The sequence below is a fragment of the Antedon mediterranea genome, chromosome 6 (genome assembly GCF_964355755.1).
Source record: "Antedon mediterranea chromosome 6, ecAntMedi1.1, whole genome shotgun sequence".
In the NCBI taxonomy this organism is placed as follows: Eukaryota; Metazoa; Echinodermata; class Crinoidea; order Comatulida; family Antedonidae; genus Antedon; species Antedon mediterranea.
In genome coordinates, this window is record NC_092675.1 from 28,791,906 (window position 1) to 28,805,806 (window position 13,901).

The following is a 13,901-nucleotide window of genomic DNA, read 5'->3' on the forward strand; positions in this document are numbered from 1 at the left end:
ATATTTTTAAATAGTTATTTTCAATAACTCGTTAATTTTATTGGAGTTTGGAGACAAACAATAAACATACAACAAAATATAACAATAAAAACAAGCCAACCTAATTTACTGTTTGGATCATTTCATTTTAAATTTAATAATAGAGAATTAATTATACTGTAAAAATACATTGTTTTTTTTTAAATGTTATATTGTTATTAATATTTTAGTAAGAGTGAGAACATGCATTTAATAATAATAATTATATGGTTAAACACATCATCATATTGTAACCTTTAAAAGTTGAAATTTAAAGAGTGATGTTAATGAATGTAGTGACCTATGCTTGTAGAAGATTGAATGGTCAGAATAACAGAAATGTATGAATAAGTACAAATGAATGAATATGTATTAATCCAATGTATGAATATGTATTAATCCAATGTATGAATATGTATTAATCCAATGCATGAATATGTATTAATCCAATGCATGAATATGTATTAATCCAATGTATGAATATGTATTAATCCAATGTATGAATATGCATTAATCCAATGTATGAATATGCATTAATCCAATGTATGAATATGCATTAATCCAATGTATGAATATGTATTAATCCAATGTATGAATATGTATTAATCCAATGCATGAATATGTATTAATCCAATGCATGAATATGTATTAATCCAATGCATGAATATGTATTAATCCAATGTATGAATATGTATTAATCCAATGTATGAATATGTATTAATCCAATGTATGAATATGTATTAATCCAATGCATGAATATGTATTAATCCAATGTATGAATATGTATTAATTCAATGCATGAATATGTATTAATCCAATGTATGAATATGCATTAATCCAATGTATGAATATGTATTAATCCAATGCATGAATATGTATTAATCCAATGTATGAATATGTATTAATCCAATGTATGAATATGTATTAATCCAATGTATGAATATGTATTAATCCAATGTATGAATATGCATTAATCCAATGTATGAATATGCATTAATCCAATGTATGAATATGCATTAATCCAATGTATGAATATGTATTAATCCAATGTATGAATATGTATTAATCCAATGTATGAATATGTATTAATCCAATGTATGAATATGTATTAATCCAATGCATGAATATGTATTAATCCAATGCATGAATATGTATTAATCCAATGTATGAATATGTATTAATCCAATGTATGAATATGTATTAATCCAATGTATAAATATGTATTAATCCAATGTATGAATATGTATTAATCCAATGTATAAATATGTATTAATCCAATGTATGAATATGTATTAATCCAATGTATAAATATGTATTAATCCAATGTATAAATATCTATTAATTGAATGTATGTATGAATATGCATTAGACAAATATATGAATATGTATTAATCCAATGTGTGAATATGCATTAGACTAAATGTATATAAGTATTTGTGATTTCCATGACCTCAAATAAACTCAAAAACACGATGTAGCAATTCTGGTAAAAATATTAATATTATCAATACGAAAATTTCAATTAAACATATAAACACATTTATCAACTCAACTACCAACAAAATGGTATTTAGTTGATAAATGTGAATTTAGAATTTTATCAATTTGGTAAATTTTTTTTTAAAAATAGTTTCGAGAGCTTGAAACCAATTAATTATCCTAATTGTTAAAAATCAAAAACTCACTGTCTGTTCTGGATACATAAAGTCTTTGATGATATCCTCCAGTCTGTTGTTGGTGTCATCATCAATGGGATAACAGTGAATCTGATATCCGTGGATAATTCCATGCATCTCATCCTCCCGAGGTGGTTCCCATGAAATGCGGATTGCTGTTGAGTTCACCGCTTCAACCATAACTTTTCGTGGCGCACCAGGAACTAAACGAACAAACCCCAAGATGATGAAGATTATTAAATGTAATAAAAACATAAGCACATGCTAAAAATATGATAAGATGATGTTTAGGATTGCACATTATTAACTACTGAATAATAGTAGTATTTCCTTATTTTGTTATATTTGAATGAAGTAACATATTTTAGCATTTAAAAAATATATATATATATATAAACATGTTTTGATGTAAAAATTGTAAATTAATCATGTAAAAATAATTCCTATATCAATATTCAAACATAAGTAGAATAAAAAAAATTAACCATTATTTCATAATACGATAACATCAATTTAATAATAAAAAATCGATGCCTAACATACATAAACACAATAATCATATATAAGCGATGGAATTTCAACTAAGATGAAAAGGAGAAAATGCCCTATGGGAAGATGGAGGCAAACGCTGGATCCGAGCTTCTTTGTATTGTGAAAAAAATGCATGCGGATCAAATTCACATGCATGGTGCATAATTTTTTTAAACTCTTTAATAAATTATTAAACCTGATACAAATTCTGTGCACGCATAGTTACAAGCAGACAATTGTCAATCATGCTATAAAGCCATGCCCTTTGACCTGTACGCAAGTTCAAATGCAGTGTATGATAGTGAGGGAGGAAGTAAATTATAAGGAATAGCAGATTTTAAATTTGGTGATTGGTGAAATACTTTCATTCACAATTTTTGAACTGCAAAACACAAGTTAGGAAAAGATTATAAGGAAAATAAAATCCACAGTAAGTTATCGAGTTTAAATAAGGAAAATGTTTAATTTATATGGTCTTTATCTATATTATAAGAGTGAGATTTTTTACATTTGTCTGTGTATACAAATGTTATTGCATGCATTTATACTCAAAGTGACAGGATTGTGTTTTAAACTATACCACCCAAGGAGGGGAGTGGGTGGGGATGAAGGAAACCACACTGGCTGGGTATGTATGCTTGTATTCAATATTAGGAGTTCTAAATCTTTGATGAATATATAAATAAAATCTCATTTAAATTTGCAACAAGCAAACACTTTTTGTAGGTCTATTTAATTCCCATTTTCAAGCATTTACTATAGTTTATATAAAATGTACAATTGAATATTCAAGAGTAAACTTATTACAATATTTAACTACTTATTTGTTGAAGTTAGTATTTATATTTTTTCAGTATGTGTAATAACAGGGTTTGTAATTTGATTAATTTTACAGGGGAGAAATATTACACAGGAATGCAAATTTAGAGGGTTCGTATTTGGGAAATAAGAGCATGCCAAGGGGTGCAACATTAAATACATGGATGCAATATTACTAAATATAAACAAAATATAATAAATGATTTATTATTTACAATATATAACTGATGTAATACTGTATTTGGACTGATATGCTTGCAGTAGTGTATGTTAATATGAGATTCAAATGTTATTCACAACTTACAGATACATTCTGATATAAAATAACTCACTTGTCATTGGTGAAAAGATTGAAGCATGTCACAAATAAAGGTAAAAGGTTAAAGGTCGAGTTAGACACGAGGGGTTACATACCGGCTTCCAAGGTGCGAACGCGAAGTGCCGGATTGGTTTCCGGCCCGTTGCCTACAATGGTACGAGCCGAAACTGAGATTTCGTAGAAGGTCCATTTGTCGAGACCACTCAAGCTGTGGCTACGTGACGTGTTACTCAACGTTACCATCTGAATTGACTGGTCGTCACCCTCTGCCTTGCGGTAATTCAGCGTGTAGCCTGTGATCACGCCATTTTGCGATTCGGCCGAGGGTGGATTCCACGTGACTTGGACCTCGGTTGAACTGACTGGTAATGCTTGGACGTCTCTGGGGGGTTCGCCAGGGACTACGGGTGCAAAACAACATCAACAAGAATATAAGACGACAAATTAACATGCCAAACTTGCAGGAATATACAAAGGAAAAGTTGATAAAAGACAAAATAGAAAAAATATTGAAACATGAAGGAATGGAGTTAAATAAAATCTTACAGATTTGCATTAGATCATGCTTTATACATTAAACATGAAATATATGTCAATATAATAAATACATACATAAAAATAATTTTTGTTAGTCCATCCGTCAGTGGTGTGATAGCTAATACTTATCACTATTAAAGTTGTTGTCATGTTAGTAACATCGTCAATTATCAAAATTGATCATGCAAATGTTAAAAAGAAACTCAGTTCAGTTTCTTTTTCATACACATTCAAATAGTTATGCAATTTATTTAAAAGAACAGAAAAATGCAAATTAGAACAATTGTCATTTTTAGTGATTATGGTACCAAGACGTTGTGTGTTTACCACACCCAATTATGTATCAAATTAAATGCTAATTCTGCATTTATTTGTATCAAACATTATAAGAAAAATCTAGTACCTTGAGGTATATCTAAACAGTTTAACAAATGAAACAAGTGCCTGTTCTTTTAAACCATCGTCATGTTTCAGATAAATGTGTCGTGCATGTATAGTCAGGATTGCAAGTGATGCAATGCACATGTGTGCTATCATCATTCCTTTCGGTCAAAGTTCACCAATTTTCAATCAAAAAATGTTTAGATTTAACTTTCAAAATTTATCGCCCAAGTGAAAATGACATTAGGCAACCTTTGTAGAAAATCACTTGCGTTCATAACGCAAATGTTCTGATTGGCGCTACATACGCAATTAATTATTCCACATTTATATAGCCAATGTCGAATAAAAAATAATTTATTTCAAATATTTTAAATTATAAGGTGAAGTTTGAAAGATTTTGAATAATTTATTATTTGGTAAACTATTGTTAGACTATGGTAAATGTTGTATACATACATTTATTTTCTTCTTAAAATTATTATTGTAAAAATATATTCTGTATGTAACTTGCTCATTGTGAAATCAACATCATATTGATGTATAATAATGTTTAACATTAATTAGTTTTTGATCAATATAAAAGCTCTGTCTACACTATCAAACTAGTTTGACAAAAAAAGTGTTTCCAAATATTGTGATATGCCCAAATATGGTAGTGATATGACATCACATGTCCATATATAGGCATATCACATTTTTTTGTCACATAAGGTAATACCCAAGGATGGGCTTATACCGGAAAATGGGATAATATCTGAAGATGTGGTCTTTATTTGTCCTAGAGCAAGTCAATAACAGAATTTATTTAAAAAAATTAATTTCTGAAAACCAAAGTTAAACCGTAAATTTAGTAATAATAAGGTAACATTTTGATACTGTTTTCTTTTTATCAAATATTCTATTAATTTTTTTCATCTATTAATTATTGTTTATTATATGTATGTATACAATGTAAATACCAGAGGTCTTGGATATATCCCATAATGCAGTCATACACATACACCAGTTTCTTGTTGATAATTGTTCTATCACTTCACCACCCATAAAACGTCCAAACGTTAAGAGTCCAGTAATAAAGCTCTGTTCACACTATCAAACTAGTTTGACAAAAAAGGTGGGATGTTCCCAAATATGGTAGTGATGTTACAGGTCCATATATGGGCACATTTTTTTTTGTCACATAAAGTTTGATAGTGTGGACAGAGCTTAAGACACAATGGTAAGCTGCTAAGATATGGCTGTAAATTATCAGTCATGAAAACCGATAAGATTCCAGTATTATTCTTTTTTACTGTGACTCAATTGATGAGCACCAGGACTGTAAATACAATGTCTTAAGTTCAAATTATTTATACTCTCTTCTCTTTTAATGCCAAATCCAAATAAAATGTCTAAATAACTGGCATGTGGCTGAATGCATTTTTTATTATTATTTTTTTTACTTTAAAATTTTAAAATATTTTATCAATTTTTTCAAAATATCAAGGTTGTCATATGATAATTTACCGACCAAAAAAAAGACATTTTTATACATCACATCCAATTTGTATAATAATTATATTTTGTTATTTAAAAATATGATTTAAGCTTTAAATCAGATTGCTAAAAATGAATGTTTGGAAATGATAAATACAAAATAAAACACCTCCTTGTTGATATTTTGTTTTATATCACAAAGAAATTATTATTATAGTCGGATGTGATGCCGCAAAAATTCACAACAGCTTACCATTATGTTTTAATAACCTTATAGTGTAACTGTGAAAATAAGCAATTTAGTTAATCCTACCTGTAGAAGTAGCATTGGTTAATGTATTATAACACTATCATTGCAAAACCCTAGTATACATATCGGCAATACTATTATTACATATACTAATTATTTAGAAAAATTATTCACTAAAAATAATTGTTGAACTTAAACTGTTATTAATATCCAATGAGCATTTTACAAAAAATCAAATTCATTTTATATATTTTTTAAATTGATAGAATATAATCTGTTGATCACATATAAAAACTTTTTTTAAACATTTTATAATAATTTCAGGTATTTTCTTGCAAATTTATTATGGATACTTTATAATTTATTTGAATTGAATTTATCATCATTTATAGTAGTATCATAATTATTTTGAGTTATGGAATATTTTGCTATTGAATTTATGATTTTAAAAATTTGTTATAAATGCTATAGTTTTTGTGAAGCAATGTATTAAATGTCTAGACCACTTAATATGTGTTGATCATTTAGTTATTAACAGGTGAAATTTAATACTCAGATATTTTTAACTCTCAAAGAAAGAAATAATTCAATCAAAAAACCATGTATGATTATGTTATACACACATAATAAGAATTATAATGTATGTTTTTATAAATGTCTATGATATATTTTTTGTTTCGTTTTTCTTGGCTTTTTTTCCAAGTTTTCTTTTATAATTGTGAATACGTAAAAATTCTGCATTATCATTTTAAAAATTACAATTATATTAAAATCAAAATTTATAATGTTTATATTCTTTTGTCCCTTACCTGCCTGTTGTGTCCTTACAGACACGATGCTAGTTTTTGGTCCCAGTCCGCGATCACTGCGAGCAGCCAAACAGATGTTGTACATAGTGTATGGTGTGAGGCTGTTCAAGATGTGTGTCCCCTGGCCCGGTGAGATGGTCTTGTGTTGCTCACCCTCAGTAGAAGAGTTGTAAAAGATCTCGTAGTTTGTGACAAGTTTATCTTGGTTGTAGTTGGTCGGGTCCTCCCATGTCAGTTCAATTTTATCGTGGCTAATTGGACTAGCTTGAAAATTCACTGGCTGTCCAGGAACTAATTTGACAAAAATGCGTATTTAATATAATACATAATCACGTAGGTGGATCAAGGGAGAAGCTAGACCTCCCTCACTAAATTTTGAGAATGTTAATGCACAACATCAGATTAGGTTCATTATTTTATTAAATTTTTTTATTTTTAGGCCCTAGGCCTCCGTCCCACACCCACCTCTATTTTAAAATTCTGAATCCGCCATAGAAATTATCATAATATTAATTCAGTGATGAAGCATACAGTATAGATTAGTAGTAATATTATCCTCTGACAAGGAAAATCAAAATTTGTTTATAAAATTGTTGTCCTTCGGTCAAACTTCCTGAACCTAGGGCTCTATCTACAATATCAAACTAGTTTGACAAAAAAAAGTGTGATGTGCCCAAATATGGCAGTGATATGCCCACATATGGTAGTGATATGGCCAAATATGGTAGTGATATGACATCATCATGTCCATATATGGGCACATCACATTATTTTGTCACATAAAGTTTGATAGTGTGGACAGAGTTTAGACTTACCGCCCTGTTCAACCTTGATCTTTATGATGGGTGATGCCGGCCCATAGCCAACCTCTGTTCTAGCTGCAACCCTCACAGAATACAGTTGCAACGGTTTTAACCCTTGGATACTGGTTAACTGGCTGTTAGTAGTGATAGACGTCTTCCATAGAAATAGGTCACTTGTAGGAGTGTCGGTGTAGTACACCATGTACTCAGTTATGTGTCCGTTTGGAATCTCAGGGTTTTCCCACTGGACAAGTATTGTACTGGAACTGATCAAGCTCACTTTGACATTTATTGGTGGTGAACCAGGTGCTGCAGACGAAAAGACATTTTATAATAACATTTGAAATATTATTAGAAATGATAAATCTCAATAACTTACCTACTACATTATATTTATTTAGTAAATAAATTTATTTTATTTCAACATTATTTTAGGAGGGTGGTCCTTCCAGGCGAAGCTGATTATTAGGGACCCTCACAAAAATGCAACATGACAAGACATAAACATGTAACAATAAAAATTCAATTTAAAAATAAATATTAAAATCACATATTTATGATGAGACATTATATCTCAGCGTATCTAAGATCTAATCATAAATAATGCATGTAAATTATTAAACATTCATATTTTTATTGATTTTAATATAAGTACCAAACGATAATGTCTAGTAATCTGAGGAGTGCATTATTTTCTATTTAAAATACATAGCATACTGATTATTTATGGGTGTTAATGATTTTAGCCTATAGGTTGTCCTACAGCAATCAATCATTATTTTTATTGTGCATAGAGCTAGTATTTATTAATCTTTACTGTTTACTCATCCAATGTACGTGTACCAATTTGTTACTGAATGTATGATGACCTTTCTACACCCTGATTGTGACATAGAGATTGTCCACAAATTAGCCAACGTGTCATTCGGTAGAGGGGAAGAAAAGATAACATTTTTTCGCAATAAATACCTTTCTAACATAGCCAAATGAAAATTGTTTGTAGCATATAGGAGGATATATTCAGATAAAGCAACAAATTTGAAGTTAATTGCTATTATAATACAGATTTAAATTAATTCTCTATCAATTATTAATTAAATTAAAATATTTAAAAAATTAATTGCCATAAATTATTAAGTTTATTTTACTCCATTTTTTGTAGGGTATAACAGTTTTTAAAATTGTAAACATTTTTAGTTTACACCAAAGAAGATTAAAACTACACTTGTATTGAAGTAAAAAAACATAACGACTTACCTAGCTCTCCAGTCATCACTTTAACCGGTAGACTTGGTTCACCGATGCCAATCGTGTTAACACCTATTACCTTAAACTCATAAGATGAAAACGGCAGTAGACCTTCCACTGTGTAAGTAGTGTCCGGTATATCAGTGATTTCTGTGTACATATTCTCAGATGAGGCTAGCCTATACTGAAGAATGTATGAGTTGACAGGCTCCTGGTTTGCTGGGGTCCAACTAAGAGTCACTGATTTTGCTGGGGCTGGAAGTTCCGGCACAGGGGCTGATGGAGCTTTGGGTGGTGCTAAAAAAAGTAAACACTATTTGTTGAAAACACAGTGATATCAGAAGAGAAAATTTGGACGAAATTAAACAAGAAGGGGGACAAACATTTTTGTTTTTTAATTTTGGTTGGTACTGCCATATTTGTTTGTATTTAATTTTCTTCATAATTGGATTGAATTCCGATCTAACAAAAACATAACTAGCAAGAGATAGCATATCACAATATTTCGATTCCACATTTGAATGATTAAACTATTTATCTTTTCAGGCAAAACAATACCAACATAAAATCCTGTGTAACATCCCGATAACATGTCATTACACAGATCAGTTTAAGACGGAGAAAGCCTCTGACGAGTATCAATTGCGAAGAAGAACGCGGCTATATATAAAGCTGGTGAAATCCAATACATAACCAAGATGACAGACAACTTGCCTGCCAACTGTTTGAGATTAAATGACCTTTTCCGTTTAGTTATAAGGATTTCACCGAATTACCCACTTATGAAATATAATTACGTCGGGAAGAATAACTATTAAACTTGAGCTTGTTTGTTTTGATGGGATAATTTTGCCCTAAAATTAAATTTTGGCAAGAAATTTTACTAGTCATTATGGTAAATATACTATTATTGTGTAGATGTTACATGCGCTAATTTCCACGACTCTCTTCCGGTTGTATGTGATTAACTTTTTGATCAATGTGTTCGCATATTGTCAGGTATATTATATTTTAATTGAATTTTTTTCTTTACACATTAAATTATAAAAATAAAACATGTCATACCTCTGACGGTTACTCTAGCCATAACGTACTCAACGCCTAAAGAACTTGTCGCCAGGCAAGTGTAGTTACCAGACTCTAGGACATTGGTCAATGTCAACACATTTCTTCCTTCAATTGGTTCGTTTCCCTCTACAGGGATATTGTCCTTCATCCATTTAACTTCAGGCATGGGTGCTCCCACTGCTACGCATGTCAGGGAAACGTCTTGACCCGGAGCAATTTCCTTGTCTTCGGGTTTAATGGTGAATCTTGGTGGGTTCTTCCGTTCTATTATTTGACAAAAGTTGCAATCAACGAAAAAAAGTTAGAACTAGATTTGAACTAGTCACTTTGACGAGTTCGGGTTATCCGCGCAAAGGCAACATGCACATACTTTAAACTATATGAACTTCGACAAATATTATGCCATCCTATGTCATGAATTAAACATGTTTACAGTGCTGAATGTACCTATTTTGTAGCATACAGAATATTACAGAATACACTGTTATATGTTATATACCGTGTAGTATAGACGAAATTACGAGACCATCTTTTAAATCCAATTATTAACACGATGACGTCATCCAATTGACATATAAATATAACAATTTTAGAAAATAATTATCTAAATAATTAAATTATTACAAATTTGAAGATTTCTGGGCACGTAAAAGAGAGATGCGCTCACGTTTAACGCAATGAACTTTTACGCAAGGGATGAAAATACGACTTTTGTTATTCAACTGGCCATATGATGACATCACAACATCTGATTGGCAAAATATTTAAATGAATTCGTATCTACAATCCAATTAATTTCCAGAAAACGTTTAAATCATGATTATCACTTTTTATTCTGACGAGATATAACAGATTAAAATTTACTGTAAAGATGAAAATAAGTGACCCACGTTATTTACATTTTTAGACATGATGACGTCATAAAAATTAAAATATTTTTAACTCCTGCGAAAGATAGTTGATTGACAATATTGAAATCTTGGGGGAAATGGAATACGTATAAGCGAGATGCGCTCTGTTGAATGTGATGAGCAATAACGAAAGAGACAAAAATCCTATATTTTACATTCGTGTGGCCATACGTCATAACGTCCGAGAGGTAAAGATTCTGCATGAATTCATATCTACAATTTATCTTCTTGCATAATAAGTTAAAAAAATTGGGGGTCACCTTCGATCCTGAAGAGCTACAATAGATTAAAAATAGGCATAATTTTGACAATATTTTGTAACTTTTCAACTATGACATCATTTTAATTTGAAATGATGTCAATCTTTTTTAAAATGACTTGGAAAGGCTGTAAAATCATAATTCAAGAGAAGAAAACATGATTTTCATGCTCCGTGCGCACCTTACGCGTGGGAATTTTTGACATGCTCAAAATGTCATGATCAGCGTAGAAAGTTGATTAGAAATTAATTTTGCGCATTTTGAAACTTTAAATGCGTGTGTGCAGGTAACTTCTTGTGAAACAATTTTCACCACGTATCAATAAAAAATGACTTTTGGTTTATAATCAATGATCAATCATTTAAATTCATAAAATCGCGCGTAACTCACGCTGCGCGACTCTAACGTCATATAACGAAGTTTCTTGCACATCTACAGCTACAGGTCAATCTTTTGACAAAGTTATACAAAGTTACGTTCACAAGCAATAGGGGATATGCGACACACAAAAATCCGGGAAAGAAAGAAGAATAATAACAAAGAAGATGAAAAAAAAGATATTTACAATCACATGGGTTATCCTGCAACTAAGTTGCGGATAACCAATAAAACAATGTGAATACTTAGTAGAAGTCCAATGAGGAGGACATCAACTATTGGTCAGTCTGACCACTTAACTGTACATAAAGTCAAACGATATTCTACACTTACACAAAATCACCTAAATATTGTTACATTATCGTTTTTTTTAATTTGGGAAATTGCGGGACATAAAGTTTGTATAAAGAAACCAGAAAAAGGTGATTCTGAAATGTGTGAAAGGGGTCTAAAGCTCTGTCTATACTATCAAACGTTATGTGACAAAAAATGTGATGTGATCATATAGATATGATGATGTCATATCAATACCATATTTAAGCATATCACTACCATATTTAGGCACATCACACTATTTTTGGTTTTTTTTCAAGTTCGATATTGTGGACAGAGCTTTAGAGAAGTAATGTGAAAACAACTTTAAACAAATCTAGTTTTTATGTTTTAACTTGTACTATCACTGTACTATATCAATAATATTCTGTATGTTTATAATATCTTAGTAACTGGTCATTACCACGTACAAACATCTGGACAATCTTATCATCAACTTACCCCTAATGTACAACATTGCTTTCTCTGAAAACAACGTTCCAGCAGAATTACGTGCATAACACTCGTAACTACCCGCATCATCTAAGGTTGACACGGTAATTTGCATCTGACCTAAAAGGTTAAAGGTCAAAAGTGAAATGATTAGAAAGAAAAAGTTAGAAACATAAATATACTATGTTATAAGCCTAAGTATGCTATGTATGTAGAAATCTAGTATCGGTACAAATACATAGATAAAACCAGAGTAACCATGAATTATGAGTTTGAATGCCTAATAAATTTAATATTAAATTTTGATATTGTCTACTATACTTGAATACCTAATCAGCAACTACTCAGGCTACTCTACCTAATAAACAAATTTAATTACCGTGCAATGCAACTATAAAGCCCATATCTACCTTATTACTACCTAAAATATGTAGCCTACATCAAACTGTAAAAAGAGAATTCCCAGTCTCAATGTGCCAAAATTAGTCCCCAAAAAAATTGCTCCTCATCGAAACCGCATGCTATAGATGACAAAATGTCAGCTATCACTACCAACAAATTTACCCTACTGCTAAGAAGAGATGAAGCTTCACTTAATACAACCGGCATTCAAATACAACAACATATGTAATTCCAACATCCAAAACAAACACTTATACAATAATTATAAGACAGAATAAACAGGTTACAAATGATAAATATTGTGAATGCAAATTAATATTGAAAATTGGATAACTGGCAGGAAGACATGTTAATGCATTACCGAATAAAAAAGAAAATATTCTGGTAAGACAAAAAAAGAAATAACCAAAAGAAAATAACAACCAATGTATTAACATTTAAAATGAATATAAAAATCAACAAAAACCTGTTTAAATACTGCCCTCAACTTAGGCAAAACCCAAAAATGTTTTAGTAAACACGCACGATTGAAAACATTATGTTAAATTTTGAAAGGTACAACTATAATTAAAAAGTTATTTTCTGTATCTTTATTAAATATCATTTTTTTTTTTTTTTTTTTTTTTCTAATTTTATTTGATTTAACTAATTACTTGTATTAGAAATTCTATTTGAGAATAATTAAAATAAATTTCTTGTCTTTTCTTTTAAATATTCAGACAAACTGGTAAGGATAACCAAAGCGAATTCATTCACAATCCTTGTCCACGTGACAAATATTGGACAAGATTGTACCGAAAACAATCTACAGCATTTTAAAGTAATTAATTTTCAGAATTAACATTACTTTTCCGGTTTATAGATAAAACTAGAAGTTGTCTTTATCATCAGTAATATAATATTAATTTATGGAGTGTTTAACATTCTTGCTGAACATCCTAGACTTACATAATTTATGCGATCAAATTAGACACGATGACGTCGGGTCAATAAACCATCTGAATTCATTCCTTACTTAATCACGGTTAAAAAGCTTCAGAATTTGTTACTTTTTACGTAAGATTTATTCATGGCTATTACGTATGCGAGTTCTTAGTTTAATACTTTAGAATATTTAAACGTAAGAAGTCGATTGAGAAAAAGAGATTGCTGTATAAAATTAACAAAATTACAAAATTGCTATTAATATTTAATGTAATTATCATCATATTAACTGTACCCAATTTTATATCATATGTTGAGAAACA

At 30.1% G+C, this 13,901-nt stretch overlaps 1 protein-coding gene across 9 annotated transcripts in view; it reads right to left on the reverse strand.

Moving 5' to 3' along the window:
* The window catches only part of LOC140052352 (receptor-type tyrosine-protein phosphatase delta-like), a 101,707-nt gene that overhangs the window by 27,581 nt on the left and 60,225 nt on the right, over nucleotides 1-13,901 (reverse strand). For 8 of the 9 annotated variants that reach the window (XM_072097883.1, XM_072097885.1, XM_072097884.1 and 5 more), the window contains 7 exons: nucleotides 12,262-12,372; nucleotides 9,936-10,202; nucleotides 8,880-9,167; nucleotides 7,635-7,931; nucleotides 6,820-7,110; nucleotides 3,459-3,764; nucleotides 1,704-1,897 (listed from right to left, as the gene is read on the reverse strand). In XM_072097883.1, coding sequence (XP_071953984.1) covers nucleotides 1,704-1,897; nucleotides 3,459-3,764; nucleotides 6,820-7,110; nucleotides 7,635-7,931; nucleotides 8,880-9,167; nucleotides 9,936-10,202; nucleotides 12,262-12,372 — 1,754 coding nt within the window. The remainder of the gene's footprint in view (nucleotides 1-1,703; nucleotides 1,898-3,458; nucleotides 3,765-6,819; nucleotides 7,111-7,634; nucleotides 7,932-8,879; nucleotides 9,168-9,935; nucleotides 10,203-12,261; nucleotides 12,373-13,901) is intronic. The other variant, XM_072097889.1, reaches the window with a different exon arrangement.